The 18229-nt window shown below is 35.9% G+C and overlaps 3 protein-coding genes and 1 pseudogene across 28 annotated transcripts in view; 1 reads left to right on the top strand and 3 right to left on the bottom strand.

The window, feature by feature from the left end:
• The window catches only part of LOC126604494 (mitochondrial Rho GTPase 2-like), a 36466-nt gene extending 36099 nt beyond the window's left edge, over positions 1 to 367 (top strand). For all 26 annotated transcript variants that reach the window (XR_007616637.1, XR_007616634.1, XR_007616632.1 and 23 more), the window contains one exon: positions 46 to 367. The gene's annotated coding sequence lies outside the window, so the exon portion shown is untranslated. The remainder of the gene's footprint in view (positions 1 to 45) is intronic.
• A 147-nt stretch (positions 368 to 514) lies between these two features.
• LOC126604489 (probable disease resistance protein At5g66900) lies at positions 515 to 3800 on the bottom strand. Its single transcript, XM_050271765.1, has 5 exons — positions 2975 to 3800; positions 2384 to 2787; positions 1833 to 2194; positions 1545 to 1753; positions 515 to 1421 (listed from the first exon to the last, which is right to left on the bottom strand). The coding sequence occupies exons 1-5, from the start codon at positions 3612 to 3614 to the stop codon at positions 592 to 594; spliced, it is 2445 nt and encodes an 814-aa protein (XP_050127722.1). The 5' UTR covers positions 3615 to 3800; the 3' UTR covers positions 515 to 591.
• Positions 3801 to 4511: 711 nt separating this feature from the next.
• Positions 4512 to 12872, bottom strand: LOC126602839 (NAD(P)H-quinone oxidoreductase subunit 2 A, chloroplastic-like; annotated as a pseudogene).
• On the bottom strand, positions 9756 to 17241 carry LOC126604491 (probable disease resistance protein At5g66900). Its single transcript, XM_050271768.1, has 6 exons — positions 16428 to 17241; positions 15627 to 16030; positions 14748 to 15109; positions 14459 to 14667; positions 12587 to 14303; positions 9756 to 10051 (listed from the first exon to the last, which is right to left on the bottom strand). Exons 1-5 carry the CDS (start codon positions 17047 to 17049, stop codon positions 13474 to 13476), a joined length of 2427 nt encoding a protein of 808 aa, XP_050127725.1. The 5' UTR covers positions 17050 to 17241; the 3' UTR covers positions 9756 to 10051; positions 12587 to 13473.
• Between the last annotated feature and the right edge of the window lie 988 nt (positions 17242 to 18229).

Raw genomic sequence — 18229 nt, 5'->3', positions numbered from 1 at the left:
TAAGAGGTTTTTTGTTGTTATTGTTGGGAATTTGCCTAATTTTAGGAATGGGAAGTGATTCTGGTGAATGAAGCTCTGGAGTTCAAGTTTGTACATCTGATTCTCACAGGCTAGATGGATGGGGAAAATCAACAGGAGCTTATTCACTGTCATACAAGGTATACTTGAATCAAAATCTATTTTGTTATGGATTGGAAAGTGTATCTATTTTATGGGGCCACAACTTAACTTACAGATAACGCAGTGGTCCATCTAATCATGTCATGTGTTGTGACTGTTTTTATTTCAATCAGTTCTTTTAACTCGTGAATAAGCTATGCTTAGTTGAATGTATATAAAAGCCAAGTTGCTTATCTTATCGACCTCATTCACTCATGTGTCCATCTGTTCATTCATGATTGTGTTGAATTTATTCAGGTTAAATATGTCTTATTCATGCAGTTACGTCTGAAACAGTTGATTCCTGCCACAACGTGCATGCTTATTATTTAGTAAAACATAAAATAGAAGCAAATTACAAAGGAAAAATAACATTAAACACAATCACGATGCATACATTGGACCAACACAATTGATGGAAGGACCATGGCCTTAGGATGGAAGCTTGTTGAGCCAATTTAGGTTGATATCTTCTTTGATCACCTTTATGTGTATGTTTGTGAGAAACGGTAAGAAGGGTTCCCATAAAGTTTTCGTCTCCTCGTCGCATATCACTTCGTTCAACTGTTCAAGATCCATAACAGAAGCAGGCAGCTCTTTCAGTCTCGAACACTGGCTCACGTTGATCTTTTCCATGCTGCCCATTGCACCAATGTCCTCGGGCAACTCCTTTACGCTAAAGCAACCGGATATGTCGAGAAATTTCAAAACTTTAAGGTTCCTAATCGAGCCTGGCAACTCTAACAACTCTGCACATGACCTAAGCCTCAACACTTCAAGATTGACTAGCCTTCCGATGTCTGCAGGCAAGGCAGATAGCTTATGACAGTTGGTGATGCTAAGCTTCCTAAGGTGAACAAGGTCACAAACGTTGTCGGGAAGTTGCACCAGATCATGGCAATAATCTATGTTCAATTCCACTAGATTTGGCAGTGCATCTAAAATTTGGCCGAAACCTTGGCCGATATCACACATGAAAAGAGAGATCTTTTGCAAGCTTTTCAACTGTTCAAGGACCTTGCTTATGGGAGGAATTGAAATACGTTCTAATCTAATTCTCTTAAGATTTGATAGCGAACCAAGTAGTTCAAAATTATCTAGTTCAGCAGGTAACAAACCGTCATTTTTTAGTATTAGAACCTTTAGTTTATCCATTTTCTCCACAAACTCAGGTAAGGCATAGTTCCTTGTTTGAAAATTCAGAACTAGAACCTCTGCCTCGGGTACTTGCATGTTTGGCCATTTTGCCGAGAAGGCTCCATCTGCAAACAATAAGCTTCAAGATATTAGCCTAAATGTGTGGACGTCCTATTGAAGTGTTAGTATGAATGAGCTTGTGTCCCGAGCGCACGTGTAAATATTTACTAGAGAGAGATGGATGGAACCTGTTGAGATAGATAATAGTCGAGCCTTGATCGCTTGATACTTTTGTTCTCTCAACCACTTGGGAAGTTCGTCCCCACATATGTTTATAAATAGTCGTTTCCTATGTTCTATTGGGCCTTGACTCGCCTGATGGATCGCCAACTCTCTAAGCATGTCGTGCTGGGTGACGAAGTGTTCAGTGTAATAGCCATCCGCCCCCATCTCATGCCTGGATGAACAATACTAATTTCTTTAGTGATTTGTTCAGCATACATATTGAAATAGAAAATTATGAGCAGCCTGCATACCTTGTGACAACAAGATTAGCTAAACTTCGGGCGGTGAGCTCGTGAAGATTGGCAATGGTCAGAATCTCTTCATCTAGATCATATAACTCTGCCCACATATCAATGAGGGCGGCAACAGCAATTCTTTGGTCCTCCGGAAAAGAACCTAGATCGAGGAAACATTCCTTGATGATAGCTTTTTCTTTATCCAATGCATCTAAACTGCTTAAGAGGCAAGCAAGCAATTCCTTGTCAGAATCAAGAATCGATGAACCTTTGCACCATTCCACTACTCTTTTGTGCCAGATTTCTATAGGCTGGCCGCGAAGTGATCTCCCGACCAATGCAATGGCCAGTGGGCATCCCTTACAACGCTTGATAATCTGCAATGTAATTATCCAAAATGAATTCAATTACTATTATTTGATTATATTGTTGAAAATCATCTAAATGGTTTCATAAAGATGATAAAATTGTAAATTGTCTACTCTTTCATTCTTCTTACTTCATTCTTCACACTTCATTCATGCATGCATGTATGTATGTATGTGCATAGTGGACTAAGAAATCACCTTTCTCGAAAGATCTTCGTAAGTATAAGAGCTCTTATCCTCCAAGGATGCCGAGTAGTGAAAAAGGATCATTGCATCTTCATCACTCAATGATGCCAAACGATAAGGAGAACCGAATCTTGGAAATGCAAATCTTGATGTGACCAAAATCTTGTAATTTGAAAACTTTAATTGATCAAACTTCTCAAGAAGGGGCTCTGATCCCGACCAAACATCATCCAGGACAAACAGTAGAGGATTTTGTGTTGATTCCTTCAGAAATTGTTGCAAACGGTTAGCTGCCATGACTTCGTTTTGGAAAGCAGGCAGCTCGGTCCCCTTCTGTTGATATAGTTCTTGTACAATAAGGCCCAAGTTGGGCTTCTTCGAGATATTGACAAAGAAGATGTTGTTCTTGAATGTATCTATCCAAACAGAATGTAAGAAAGGTGTTAATAAAAGGTTAACTAGATATGTCTGCAATTCTCAGATCAAGTAAGTAATCAAACAGGGAGCTCATTGCAAAGATTTGTTAACTCTAAGAGGAAGGAATCAACTTATCACTAGGAAGTAAAACTTCACCAAAAAAAGTTGAAATCATAGATAGCATACCTTTGACTTCTTGATCCTGACATAACTTTTTAGCCAAGGTGGTTTTCCCACACCCTCCAGCAGCAGTCAGCACAAGCATAGACACCTTTTCATCCTTGAGGAGCTTCATCTTCAACTCCTTCAACGGCACATCCAACCCGACTGCAACCGATGGCGCTTCAGGCACCCTAGGCGAACATGTAACTATTTCAGGCTGATTAGTTTTCATCTTCAAACTCTCTTCTACTCGAGAGAGCACCTTCTCGATAATCCTCAAAGAAACCAACGTCTCCCTCGCATCCCTCGTACCCTGCAGTTTAAGCACATCAAACACTCTTCGAAGAGATTTGTCCAGTTGACGAAGCTTTTTGGCGTATTTGTATTTTCTCCACAGGGCAACTTTGCTGCACTTCCGAAGACGATTTTTGGTGCACTTGTGAACAAGATTTGCCCCCTCCTCCATCTGTAGTGCAAAATGTTGCAGTCCCTCTTTGGGGTTAGATTTTTCGATGTCTATGATGAGTGGTTGTAGAGAGTCCAGTGTGGATTTGATGTCTCGGAGGCCGCGTCGGAACATTTTATTCTCCTGCTGCGCTGATTTTACAGCATCAAACAGCGTTTGAAATGGCGTTCTGAGAGCACCAACTGAAGCTAGAGACATACTCAGCAAAACAAGGAGACTCAGAACTCAAGCCAATTAGGTAAACTGTTCTTGGCTGAAGAAACAAGAACAGAAAGTCGAATGGACACACTGAGAGAGAGTAAAATAATCTAAGTTTGCTTAGAAACTGAGAATGTTATGTAAGCTTTTGTTGGTTCCAGCTGTCTGATGGCTGGTTTCAGCACATATATATATATAGGTGGGACATTTGACGCGCTATTTGGAGGCGACAAGAGACCAGACTTTTCTGTTCAACTGACGGGAATTTACTTGGAAGTTCACCAAAATTAGCCCCTGTAAATGACCCAGGACCCTCTCCTGAGCTAAGGATCCTCATCAAGGTATATGGATCGTTGGATGAAAATCTAACGGTTACAAATAGGGGATCCCTTTAAAGTTATAATAATTGTAACCGTTTGATTTTCATCCAACAGCCCACACCTTTTGATGAGGAGGATCCTCATCCTTAGTTCAGGAGAGGATCCTGGTCCCCTGTAAATTACTTGGAAGTTGACCAGAGATTTTTCAGATTAGAATATGGATTGGTTCATCACGTGTTTCTATACAAATATTAGGATATGTGTGTTAAAAAGTTAATAACTTAAAATATAAAATTTTCCATCACTTATACCACTTGTGTTCCAATCATCATAAAAAAATTTCTCGAAATTAACCAGAATTAACCTCTGTAAATTACTTGAACGTTCGGGGAACATCTTGATGCTTGCTGAAGCAATCAGATATCTCTTTCGGCTTTTAATTAAATAAAAATCCAGAATATAAAAATCACAATAATTATCAAACATATTTTAATATTAACCTCTGTAAATTACTTGAACGTTCGGGGAACATCTTGATGCTTGCTGAGGCGGTCAGAGATCTCTTTTAGCCTTTAATTAAATAAAAATCCAGAATATAAAAATCACAATAATTATCAAACATATTTTAATTGCTTGTCCATGTTCGTTTCGTAGAAATTTCGGTTTAATTCACCGTGTATTTATTATTGACAAGGCTGATGTCACACAGCACTCACAATAAGTTGTATGAAATGGTTGCGAAACAGCTATAACCAAAACAGTGTCGTTCGTGGAAACGTCCTGCAATCTCAGCGAATCAACTCATACGGCAGTGTCACGTAAATGAAAGACTATTCAATTGAAAGGTGTTTTGACAACGACGACCACGACGATAACAACGACAAAAATAGTAAATAACGAAAGAGAGCGTGTTGAAGGTCGTGTAGTGGGGGACCACTACAAACCTTTGACCATTTCTCTTTTGATGATTCCATTTACCAACTTCGAAGAAATGGTAAAAGAAAACCAATTGTTGAACCACCAGGTAACACCTTACCTATTTCCATAAATTTACACATTTAGTGTGTATCACAAGTTCACGAAAATGGACGGAACTGAGAATTTTAGAGGACTATAGTATATTTTGATAAGTAATAATAGAGAGATTAAATTTAGAGACAAAATTTACAAATTAAATAATATATCATCAATAAAAATGAATACGTTTATCAACGTTAGTTTGTAAAATTTTGTCTCCAAATTTAATTTTCCTAACATTACTCTAATCTTATTATGTTTTCATGGAAGATGCACGATAGTTTCAATGTTGATTAATAAATTATGTGTGTCTTCTGATATAATTTTATTTCCTTAAAACATTATTATTTTCTATATGAGTTTTAAATTTAAATTGTACAATGACTTCACTGTTCATGCAATCAAATATATATTTTCTAAAAGAACTGTTATTAGCAGTAAAGGGAAGTCACTTTACCCTCTTTTGACCTTGTTTATTTTATTTAAGATCAGACTAAGATGATTTTTGGGTGTTAGAGGAAAGTGCATTTGTTCTACGTCTGGTTTATGTGTATTGAAATTTCATTGAAGAATTCATCTTCTTTGGTATGAATCAAAAGTTACGAAAAATGACAAAATTGAAAATTTCTTGTGGAGGAGACCGTAGTATAATTTCCTTATGTTTTCATATAGGAATTGTTATTGGCACTCCAAAATTCTCCTTTTACACTCCAAACTTTCTATATTTAGAAAGAAAAATACATTTATGAGAAGTATAGAATATGATTTTTAAAGTGTCAATAACATTTCCTTTTCATATGATATGCACAAAAATTAAGACAGCCCACATAGACTGACTAACACCTTTTTATTGGTTACCAGCTTTTAGCCCATTAATCTGCCCATATTGTTTTCTAGCTAGACAAGTCACTGTTCTTACTAGCTGAAAAGAAACATTCATTTTGCATAAAACATTTTCTTAGGGTTTTTTCTTGTGGGTTGGGGGTTCAGATTTATGTTAGAGAGAGAGAGCCTTCAAAGCTTGAGTTTGCCTCTTTCATTTATGAAACTCTAGCTGCCAAACCTTCTTCATGCATTAAACACCCAATCATTGAGAAGTAAGTTTGCATTATTTTTTTGGTCTAGTATTAAGTTTCGAATCTTCTTTTAAGACCAAGTTTTTCGGATTCATGTTGGTTTCTTCCTCCAACAATTTAACTGAAGAAACTAATTGGTTATTAAATCCAGATTTTGCATAACCATCAACATCATATCATTTCTATTGATTGTGTTGGTTTTCAGTGCCAAGGTAGGGTGGGTTGGAAAAACAAAAAACCGAACCGAAAACCAACCGTAACCAAAAAAACGAATCCAAAAGTATAAAACCGAATTGAATCGAAATGATTTGGTTCGATTTTGGTTTTTAGGATTTGAAAACTTAACTGAACCGAATCGTAATTATTAAAGGCGGCATCATTTTTACCCTTTGTGAATATAACGTCCGTTTTTACTTATAATAATGTGTCGTTTTGCATAACCGTAGCCTAATAATTTTCTTTCTATTCTCTCAACCTAACCTCTGTCTTTCTGTTGAGGACTCTGGTCCTCTCTCTTTGTTCATTGTTGATTAATTTATTTAATTTTTCACCCTTTTTTATTTTATTTAATCTCTGTAAAAACTTTTTTTTTCTTGTAATGGTGCCTGAGAATAATGGACTATATTTTTAAGATTTGTGAAGATTTTTGTTGTAATTCAATTGCATTGTTGAAGAATAATCGGCTATTAATTTGTGAAATTGCATACTTGCTGACTGTGTTGCACGAAATTGTGGGTTTGTCCAGAAAAAGAAATCTGGCCTTTTGTGTTGAATTGCTGTTAGGGATGGGTTTATTGAGTTTGTTATGCAATCCATGTATTTAGAAACAAATTGATTTATTATTGTTGAAATTCAATCTCAAAAAGCTGTAGAAGGCAAAAATAAAAAATTTAAAAATTAAAATCGTAAAAAATCAAACCTAAGTTAAATCAAATGAGAAAAAATCGAAAGAAAACCAAACTGAACCAAACCTATCAGTAATTTCGGTTTGGGTTTTCGATTTCAGCCAAAAATCGAACCGAACCAAACCAAACTCACCCCCCCCCCCCACCACAAGGTGATGAGCTTAAGATGAGTTGTCACTTCGTAAAGACCGAAGGAGTCCATCTTGTGTAAGACAAGGTTGCATAAAGGTATAAGCTGCTTCATAAGTTAGAATCTAGAAATTGAGTTTGTGTGGATACTTTGTAATAATCTTGTTTACACTAGTGAATTGGACTCAGTGGAGAGTCCCCGGTTTTTGAACCCAGAGGTGGGTTTTTCCGGCAAAACTTCTTGTGTTGAAAGTCATTTATTACTTGTCACATATCTCACTTTAATGTACATGCTACATGTCTCTCTTAACTTACATATAGACATGTGCTTTCAACTAAGGTTATTATAGCTAAAATGTGTACTAAACTAAACCTTAGTTAACTAGGTTCACATTAGTAAACCTGGTAATAATTGTTTATTCCTGCTTTTGGTAAACTAAAAAATATGTTCTTAGTTGACTGGTGACGTTGACTAATCAGTCAAGCATATATTGGAATGTTAAATTATAGGATATTCTACCTAATACCAATATCACCAAGAAATATAGGCTTGCCTACCATCCCACCAGAATACATGAAGTTTTCCGAAAAAACCTACTAGTGGAGGAAGACCTCCCAAGGATAAGAGACATAGGGCTAAAGACAGAGCCAAAAAAGGATCCTTTGTGTATAATCCTACATAATCTTGAATGTTATCAGTTCTAATATGTAGACAAAATGATACAATGCAAGCAAAGGTTCCTAAATTCATGGAGATATAGAACAACATATAAGTTATCATATCCACCATTTGAGTTTCCAACAATTATTATAATAATTACATATCAATTTGACCTATGGATGAATACGCAAGCACAAGTTTCAAGCTTGTTTGAGTAATAGCAATAAGATTTCCCAATATCATCCTAAGAATCATTAGGATTTCCAGAAGAAGATGTCAGTTGTTTGATGAGAAATAAAAAGGAATATAAAAAATTCTAGCAACTGAAGCTAAAGCAACTACTTTAGATGGATCTCATTAATGTGTGTGAAAAGTTCATTGAAGAATTCACCTATTTAGCGTGTATCACAAGTTTACGAAAATTGACAAAGCTGAAAATTTCATGTGGGAGAATTTAATATAATATCATTACGTTTTCATTGAATATGCACAAGTTGATTAAATAAATTTTGTATGTCTTGTATGTAACATCTCACATCGTCCAAGGGAATAATCCTTAAATGTATATTTTCATCCCTACCTAGCACGAGGCCTTTTAGGAGCTCATTGGCGTCGGGTTTCGTCGGAACTCTGAAGTTAAGCGAGAAGGTGGCCAGAGCACTTCCATAATGGATGACCCACTAGGAAGTTGCTCGTGAGTTCCTAGAAACAAAACCGTGAGGTCGTGGTCGGGGCCCAAAGCGGACAATATCGTGCTACGGTGGTGGAGCGGGCTCGGGAAGTGGTTCGCCCTGGGCGGGATGTGACAAATGGTATCAAAACCAATCCCTGGTCAGAAGTGTGCCGACGAGGACGTCGGGCCCCTAAGAAGGGTGAATTATAACATCTCATATCACCCAGGGGAGTGATCATTGAATGTATATTCTCATCCCTACCTATCACAAGGCTTTTTGGGAGCTCATTGACTTCGGGTTTCGTCGGAACTCCAAAGTTAAGCAAGAAGGTGGCCAGAGCACTCCCATGATGGGTGGCCCACTGGAAAGTGGCTCGTGAGTTCCCATAAACAAAACTGTGAATGCGTGGTCGGAGCCCAAAGAGGACAATATCGTGCTATGGTGGTGGAGCGGGCTCGGGAAGTAATCTGCCCCGGGCCAGGATGTGACATTGTAAGTATAAATTTATTTCCTCAAAAAAGTATAATTTTATTTCCTAAAGATGTATAATTTTTTATGAGATTTAAATTTAAATTGTATAATGACTTTATTGTTCATGCAATCAAATATATAGTTTTTTGAAGAAAAAAAAAAACTGTTGTTAGCGCTAAAAGAAAGTCACTTTATCATCATTTTGACCATTTTTCTTATTTATTTTTTATTTCATTAGAGTGTATTGTAAGATGATTTTTTTTTTTCAATTTAAATTTTGTTGCGAGCTAGGGAATTCATAGCCTAGTGTAAGTTAGAGAATTTATTGTGAAGATGCTACAATATAGTTTCCTTTCGGTATACTAGAAGATGAGAAAATAGGTTGATATAAAATTTTCAACAAAATTAATTTTTTTTGTATATTCAATATCTCGTTGGATTTTTGTATGTCTAACAACTATGGTTACAAATTGTCTAACCTGAGGACGTCACACTTGGGCTTAAACATTACATTCTTGGTGATCAGCTCCTTGAGGACGTCATACAGCAGACTGAATACTGTTCCGAGATCAGCCTCTCCGGAAAGGTCGTCTGCTCCTTCGTCCATTCCTTGGTTCTTAACAACAAAACCCAACACTATCAGTTTTTCACCCTTGTTGCCACGGTGAATTGATCAGTTTTTCAGTATGTTGTCGCTATTAGATTTTAAGGAATTTTAACGAAAAAATTCCGATACTGTTCACTTTAATGAAAAATCATATTTTTACACAAAAAAATCAATCATGATACTATTTATTTTACCCTTTAATCACTTCAGCAATTGGTATTTAATTTTGGATCATTTTTGCCACTTGCCCAAAACAACAACAGATTAGAAACATTTGAAACTGCGGAAAAGTGAAACTCTAGGATTTACAACTCAAGAAATACAAAGTTCAATTTTCTCTTACGTTGTTGGTTGTAGTGCAAAACAGGATAAACAAAAAATATATTTTCTTCACCGAACTATCAGGATTTAGCATATAAATACTTACTATTGAAGCTTGATAGAAATTTCAGAGTTGGAGCGCGTTGCCTTTAACAATACCTGATTTGAGTGTGGTGGGAGACTTGGAAATTAACCAGAAACTGCATCACCATGTGTGGGAAGCTTTCATGGTGAGACAGAGAACCCACCAACCATACTGCAGGTTGACCACAATTGTAATTTTGTCAGAAAAATATTGTTCCTTAAGTAATATTAGAAATATCAAATTTGTAAACAAAATTAATAAATTAGATAATACGAAAATTGATAATTAAATTATTATATTTAGATATTGATATACGTGCTCATTTATTATTAGTGATGAGATTTTTCAATGTGATTGTCACATGAGATGATATTCCATATAGGAATTGCTTAAGGGGAGGGATCCCCATTTTTTCAAAAAAATGGGGACACGCTCCCCACCGTTGGATTTGACTTTAATGAAATCCTGTGGTTGAGATTCTATGGCCTGTGTTTTAATCTCAACCACACAGTTTCATTAAAGTCAATCTAACGGTGGGGAGCGTGTCCCCATTTTTTTTGAAAAAATGGGGATCCCTCCCCTTAAGCTCCCTGTTCCATATATCTCTATATAAATGGTGAGTTATGTGTGTTAAAATATTAATAACCTAAAAATTAAAATTTTCCACCACTTGCATAAAAACAAATGGTGTATCATCCGTATTCCCATCACAACTAAAAATTTCTCTTATTAGTGACACATCAATAAATTTACAAATTTTACCTATACATTTAATCCCTCTAACTTTATTCTTATTCCTTATCCCATTAAATTGTGAAGGCTAAGTTTCGAAAGGAGAAAAAAAACATAAAGAAAGGAACAAAAGTTTGGAAGAGGATCCTCTCAAGATCTACTTTGTAGAGATCTTAGGAATCCTACGTACTAGTTTATCGTACATTATGCGATCAGTTTTCGTCAAATACTATTTGGTTTAATTTTAAATAAAAAAAAGGCTACTTTGATATGAGTCCAATTTTATAAGTCTCTTTTGATATAGGTCCAAAATTGGAGCTAAATCAAAAGTAAGTACACAATTTTAGGCTCCAAAATTGGAGCTAAATCAAAAGTAAGTACAAAATTGGACCCATATCAAAAGAGACTTGTAAAATTGAACTTATTTCAAGTTTCTCCATAAAAAAAAAATCAAATATTTTTTTATTACATAATACATGATAAATGATTAAAATGTGAGAATTCCTAAGATGCTTGCAAAATTAATCTAGATGAGATCCAATTTCCAAAAGTTTTAAACCAATGAGCAATAAATGATTAATAAATCATTCCTTTTTAACAACGGTCAAGCATTATTGATCATAGTTTTACCATATTATATAATATTGACACAAAATATAAAAAATATAAAAAATATGAGATATTAGAAAATTTATTGAAAGTGTTAAAGAGAATCTCTTTAGCATTTTTCTTTTACAATTTTAACTTTGTAATATTGAGGATATCAATAATAACAAAAACATATAAATTGGCATTTATTGTATGTCTGCATTACCCGATAAACCGTTAACCTAGGATGTCACAATATATAACTATCTACAGCAAAATAAGCAACCAAAAAAAAAAAAAAACTTTTAGATAGATGCATAATTTACATATTAGGTAAAAACACATTTTTTGCACAATCCAAGAAATTATAATACACTTTATTTATAGGAAATTTTAACGAAAAATTCATGGTACTGTTCATTTTAACGAAAAATTATATTTTTACACTAAAAAAATCAATCATGATACTATTCACTTTACCTTAAAACTCAAAGTTTTCAAACATTTTTTATTAATTTTCCTTTATTTTTTATATTGTGTAAAGCAATAACATGAAAATTACACAGGAAAAAACAACACATAATTTCTAAAGACTGAAGAGAGTTTGATATAAATAGTATTACAAATTAATGTGATGAAACCTAGAAATTAGATACAACCAAGAACGAAATCAAACAAGAAAAATCCAACAAGAAGATGAAAATTAAAGAAAACAATGCAACACAAATAAATAAAAAAACTTGCTCCAACATTTATTGAGAAAAAACAGATCTCAAAACTGAAAATCAAGATTTTGGTTGGTGTATATGTTTGGAGGGAGTAGCGGGCATTTTTTAGGCCCCATGATCCTCTATATAGTGTATTACATTTTAACTAGAGTAAATTACCGATTTACCTTATGAATTATCATCCAACTTTCGATTTTCTCCCTAAACTTTTTAATTGGAAAATTAAAGACTTAAACTAATCTGTTAAATGGAAGCGTGCATAACATATGTGATTAGTTCGGCCGTTTCATTCTTTAAAATAATTGAAAACCTTATATTTCTAAAATATAATCCTATGCAAATATATGTGATTCTATAGCTTTTGTATCTGAATGTCTAGTGAAATTGCATTTTTGTCCACAAAGAAGAGTTACGAGGTTTGTTCACGATAAGAGTTAATGTTAATTTGGATGAAATCTATGAAAAAATTAATGGTAGGTGGTAAATCGGCCAAAAAAAAATAGATTAAGTCCTTAATTTTTCAATTAAAAAGTTCAAATGAAAAATCAAAAGTTAAGTGATAATTTAAAGGGTAAATTGACAGTATACTCTTTTAACTGGATTTTAACTGGAATGTAAACTTCACCCTAATAAAAAATTGAAATCATAGAGAGCATACCTCTGACTTCTTGGTCTCGGCAAAACTTTTTAGCTAAGGTGGTTTTACCACATCCTCCAGCAGCAGTCAGCACAAGCGTAGACACCCTTTCATCCTTAAGGAGCTTCATCTTCAACTCCTTCAACGGCAAATCCAACCCGACTGTAACCGACGGCGGTTCAGGCACCACAGGCGAACACTCGACCTTTTCAGGCTGATAAATTTTCATCACCCAATTCTCTTGTATTCGAGAAAGCGCCGTGTCGACATTCCTCAAAGAAACCAACGTCTCCCTCGCATCCCTCATACCCTGCAGTTTAAGCAGATCAACACTCTTCGAAGGGGTGCCGTTCTGAGAGCACTCATGCGGACCGAAGCCAGAGACATATTTACCAAAACAAAGAGGCTCCAAACTTAATTCTCTTCGCTAATCTGTTCTTGGCTGATAAAAGAAAAACAGAAATTTCAATAGAATACGGAGAGAATGTAAAATAATCGTTTGATGAGAAACTGAGAAATTTATGAAAGCTGTTTGTTGGTTTCAGCACACATATATACAAAACGAACGAGCTGGGAAAGACATTTGACGCGCTATTAGGAGGCGGCTATTGCGAAGGCGAGAAGGAACGCAGAATTTTCTAGCACATATGATTTGGTATTGCACCGCTTTTAAAAAATGTTGTGCTGTAGCATAAATAGTTTAAAATAAAATAGCCAAAAAATGTTGTGCCGACATGTCATTTACAATGATACCCATGGTGAATAATTACAGTAATTCTATATTGCGGCCATGTTATTTACAAACACATAAAACATAAAATAGTAGTAAATTACAAGGGAAAAATGACATTAAACACAATCACACTGCATACATTGCACCAACACTCATTGATGGAAGGACCATGGCCTTAGGATGGAAGCTTGTTGAGCCAATTTAGGTTGATATCTTCTTTGATCACCTTTATGTGTATGTTTGTGAGCAACGGTAAGAAGGGTTCCCATAAAGTTTTCGTCTCCTCGTCGCATATCACTTCTTTCAACTGCTCAAGATCCATAACAGAAGCAGGCAGCTTTTTCAGTCTTGAACACTGGCTCACGTTGATCTTTTCCATGCTGCACATTGCACCAATGTCCTCGGGCAACTCCTTTACGCTAAAGCAACCGGATATGTCGAGAAATTTCAAAACTTTAAGGTTCCTAATCGAGCCTGGCAACTCTAACAAGTCTGCACATGACCTAAGCCTCAACACTTCTAGATTTGCAAGCTTTCCGATGTCTGCAGGCAAGGCAGATAGCTTATGACAGTTGGTGATGCTAAGCTTCTTAAGGTGAATAAGGTCACAAAGGTTGGCAGGAAGTTGCACCAGATCATGGCAATAATCAATGTTTAATTCCACTAGATTTGGCAGTGCATCTAAAATTTGAACGAAACCTTGGCCGATATCACACATGAAAAAAGATATCTTTTGCAAACTTTTCAACTGTTTGAGGACCTTGCTTACGGAAGGAATTGAAATACGTTCTAATCTAATTCTCTTAAGATTTGATAGCGAACCAAGTAGTTCAAAATTATCTAGTTCAGCAGGTAACAAACCGTAATTTTTTAGTATTAGAACCTTTAGTTTATCCATTTTCTCCACAAACTCAGGTAAGGCATAGTTCTTTGTTTCAAAATTCACAACTAAAACCTCTGCTTCGGGTGCTTGCATGTTTGGCCATTTTCCTGAGAAGTCTCCATCTGCAAACAATAAGCTTTAAGATATTAGCGTAGGTTGAAATTAAATGTGTGGAAGTCCTGTTGAAGTCTTAGTATGAATGAGCATGTGTGTGTGTGCACAAACCATGTCCCGAGCGCACATGTACAAGTATTTACTAAAGAGAGATAGATGGAACCTGTTGAGATAGATAACAATCGAGCCTTGATCGCTTGATACTTTTGTTCTGTCAACCACTTAGGAAGTTTGTCCCCACATATGTTTATAAATAGTCGTTTCCTATGTTCTATTGGGCCTTGACTCGCCTGATGGATCGCCAACTCTCTAAGCATGTCGTGCTGGGTGACAAAGTGTTCTGTGTAATAGCCATCCGCCTCCCTCTCATGCCTGCATGATCAATACTAATTTATTTAATAATCTGTTCGGCATTCATAATGAAATGAAAAAATTATGAGCAGCCTGCATACCTTGTGACAACAAGATTAGCTAAACTTCGGGCGGTGAGCTCGTGAAGGTTGGCAATGGTCAAAATTTCTTCATCTAGACCATATAACTCTGCCCACATATCAATGAGGGCGGCAGCAGCAATTCTTTGGTCCTCCGGAAAAGAACCTAGATCGAGGAAACATTCCTTGATGATAGCCTTCTCTTTATCCAAGGCATCTAAGCTGCTTTGGAGGCAAGCAAGTAAATCCTTGTCAGAATCAAGAATAGATGAACCTTTGCACCATTCCACTACTCTTTTCTGCCAGATTTCTATAGGCTGGCCACGAAGTGATCTCCCAACCAATGCAATGGCAAGTGGGCATCCCTTACAGCGCTTGATAATCTGCAATATCATTAACCAAAATGAATTCAATTACTATTATTTGATTAAATTGTTGAAAATCATCTAAATGGTTTCGTATAGATGATAAAATTGTAAACTGTCTAGTCTTTCATTCTTCTTACTTCATTCTTTACAGTTCATTAACGTGTGTGGATTCATTGGGATCACTCAACAGACTAGTGATCTTATGGCTCTGATACCATGACAACATTGCTAAGAAATGTAGAAAGCTTAGGTATTAAGAAAGATAACAAATATCAGAGAGAGAGAGAGAGCAAGGACAATCTTTTGCAACAGATTTTCTATTACTGTTAACTTAATCAATACAATGTAATTCTGCTATTTATACTCATACTAAACACAACACCCTAGAGACAAAACTCAACAGCCACTAATACAAGGACAAGTGGCATTCTCTACATAACTCAAATGTCTTATACTCTAACACTTCTGAGGCATAGATAAGCATATATATATGTGTGTGTGTGTGTGTGTGTGTTGTGGACTAAGAAATCACCTTTCTCGAAAGATCTTCGTAAGTATAAGAGCTCTTATCCTCCGAGGATGCAGAATAGTGAAAAAGAGCCATTGCATCTTCATCATTCAATGGTGCCAAATGATAAGGAGAACCGAATCTTGGAAATGCAAATCTTGATGTGACCAAAATCTTGCAATTTGAAAACTTGAATTGATCAAACTTCTCAAGAAGGGACTCTGATCCTGACCAAACATCATCCAGGACAAACAGTAGAGGATTTTGTCTTGATTCCTTCAGAAATTGTTGCAACCAGTTAGCTGCCATGACTTCGTTTTCGAAAGCAGGCAGCTCGGAGCCCTTCCTTTGATATAGTTCATGTACAATAAGGTCCAAGTTGGGCTTTTTGGAGACATTGACAAAGAAGATGTTGTTCTTGAATGTATCTATCCAAACAGAACGTAGGAAAGGTGTTAATAAAAGGTTGACTAGATATGTCTGCAATTCTGAGATCAAGTAAGTAATCAAGCAGTAGCTCAGTGCAAGACTTGTTAACTCTAAGAGGAAGGCATCAGCTTAACTTACATTTAGTACAAAGAAAATCATGTCAAGTTCGTATCACTACCACTTGTTATATGTTGGGCATGCCCATTTAGGTCTTTCTAATCTTTCTTATATTCCTTTCGTGCGCTTTAGTTTCATGTCCCCTTCGTTGTTTTTCTTTTAACAAATTTTGGTTACTGTGTATGTTTGGAGGGAGTATAGCGGACATTTTATAGGCCCTAGCGCGTAGTTCTACTTGCATAATCCTCTACACGGTGTATTACTTTTTAATTAGCATACCTTTGACTTCTTGATCTTGACAAAACATTTTAGCCAAGGTGGTTTTCCCGCATCCTCCAGCAGCAGTCAGCACAAGCATAGACACCTGTTCATCCTTAAGGAGCTTCATCTTCAACTCCTTCAACGGTAAATCTAACCCGACTGTAACTGATGGCGCTTCAGGCACCGCAGACGAACATTTAACCATTTCAGGCTGATTATTTTTCATCTTCAAACTCTCTTCTATTCGAGAGAGCACCGTCTGGATACTCCTCAAAGAAACTAACGTCTCCCTCGCATCCCTCATACCCTGCCGTTTAAGCACATCAAACACTCTTCGGAGAGATTTGTCCAGTTGACTAAGCTTCTTGGTGTATGTGTGTTTTCTCCACACGCCTACTTTGCTGCACTTCTGAACAAGCTTTGCTCCTTCCTCCATCTGTATTGCATAATTTTCCAGTCCCTCCTTGGAGTTATACTTTTCGATGTCTTTCATGAGTGGTTGTAGAGAGTTCAGTGTGGATTTGATGTCTCCGAGGAGGTGTTGGAACATTGTATTCTCCTCCTGCACTGATTTTACAGCATCAAACAGCATTTGAAATGACGTTCCCAGAGCACCCATTCCGACTGAAGCCAGAGACATAATTACGGAAACACTCAAAACTTAATTCAATTTCCTAATCTGTTCTTGGGTAATGAAAAGAACTACCGAAATTCCAACGGTTTACAGAGAGAATGTAAAATAATGTAGTTTGATGAGAAACTGAGAATGTTGCGTGCGTTGTTTGTTTTCGACTCTGTTTGTTTCCGCACACATATATAGGTCGAATGAGTTGGGAAGGCGAGACACCGAATTTTCTGGCTACATGTTTTGGTCTTACCGTTCGTTCAAATCAACATACCACACGTTCAAAGTAGTAGATTTCTTTAAAAAGTGTCGTTTAACACAAATAGTACAGAAATTGACGCACTAATTAAGGTGGTTTTGAAAGTAAAATTCGATCAATGTTGCTTTTGAATTGAGTGCTGCAAATCAATTATACTGTAATATTTTCGTCAAAACTTTTGTTAATATGTTAATGTGACACACATGTGGGTTCTATAAAATTTAATAACAAATAAGTAAAAAGAAAATTAGCACAGTTCATTGTTTGCTGTGTCAAAATGTAAGATGGACACGATATAATGAGTTATGAATTCAGTGCGTTATCTAACCTATCTTTATACATGAGTTATAAATTTTTATCTTTCAAATTCCTGCTATTCTAATCTTATCTCTAAGTACGAATCTATTTCACCCCGTCAAACAAGCCCATATGGAAATGACTAAAAATATCATAAGCTTGGATGATAATTTATCCAACTTTTTTTTTTAAGAATCTTATCTTCCCCTTTTTTTATTCAATGTTTATCTTCTGCGTCTTCACATTAGGTAAAAGTAATGACCATCAAATATTTTAGGAAATTGTTATTAACACTCCAAAAATTTCATTTTATACTTCAAATTTTCTATATTAGGAAGAAAAATTATATTTATGAGAAGTGTAGAATGAGATTTTAGAGTGCCAATAACACTTCCCATATTTTGATAGAAAATTTTCTAATAATTTTACCTTAAATCCAAGTCATATTGAAACACCAGCCCATGTTTTAATTAAACAAACACCAGCCCATATATTATTTAAACAGATACCAGCCCATAGATTTACTAAACAAATACTAGCCCATAGATTAATTGAACAAATACCAGCCTATAAATATGTCTAATACCTTTTACGGTTTTACCTATAATCTAGGTCTGGGTTCCTTCCGCCGCCGCGGCG

The sequence above is a fragment of the Malus sylvestris genome, chromosome 15 (assembly GCF_916048215.2).
Source record: "Malus sylvestris chromosome 15, drMalSylv7.2, whole genome shotgun sequence".
Taxonomy (NCBI): Eukaryota; Viridiplantae; Streptophyta; class Magnoliopsida; order Rosales; family Rosaceae; genus Malus; species Malus sylvestris.
This window is presented reverse-complemented; position numbering and strand designations above follow the sequence as displayed.

Excerpts from the sequence above, each read along its gene's own strand:
- LOC126604489 (XM_050271765.1), bottom strand. The coding sequence starts at position 3,614 with ATGTCTCTAGCTTCAGTTGGTGCTCTCAGAACGCCATTTCAAACGCTG. Across the intron at positions 2,195-2,383 it reads ACGAAGATCTTTCGAGAAAG|ATTATCAAGCGTTGTAAGGG; the intron begins GTGATTTCTTAG and ends ATTACATTGCAG. Across the intron at positions 1,754-1,832 it reads GCTAATCTTGTTGTCACAAG|GCATGAGATGGGGGCGGATG; the intron begins GTATGCAGGCTG and ends TTGTTCATCCAG.
- LOC126604491 (XM_050271768.1), bottom strand. The coding sequence starts at position 17,049 with ATGTCTCTGGCTTCAGTCGGAATGGGTGCTCTGGGAACGTCATTTCAA. Across the intron at positions 14,668-14,747 it reads GCTAATCTTGTTGTCACAAG|GCATGAGAGGGAGGCGGATG; the intron begins GTATGCAGGCTG and ends TTGATCATGCAG. Across the intron at positions 14,304-14,458 it reads ATTGTTATCTATCTCAACAG|ATGGAGACTTCTCAGGAAAA; the intron begins GTTCCATCTATC and ends TATTGTTTGCAG.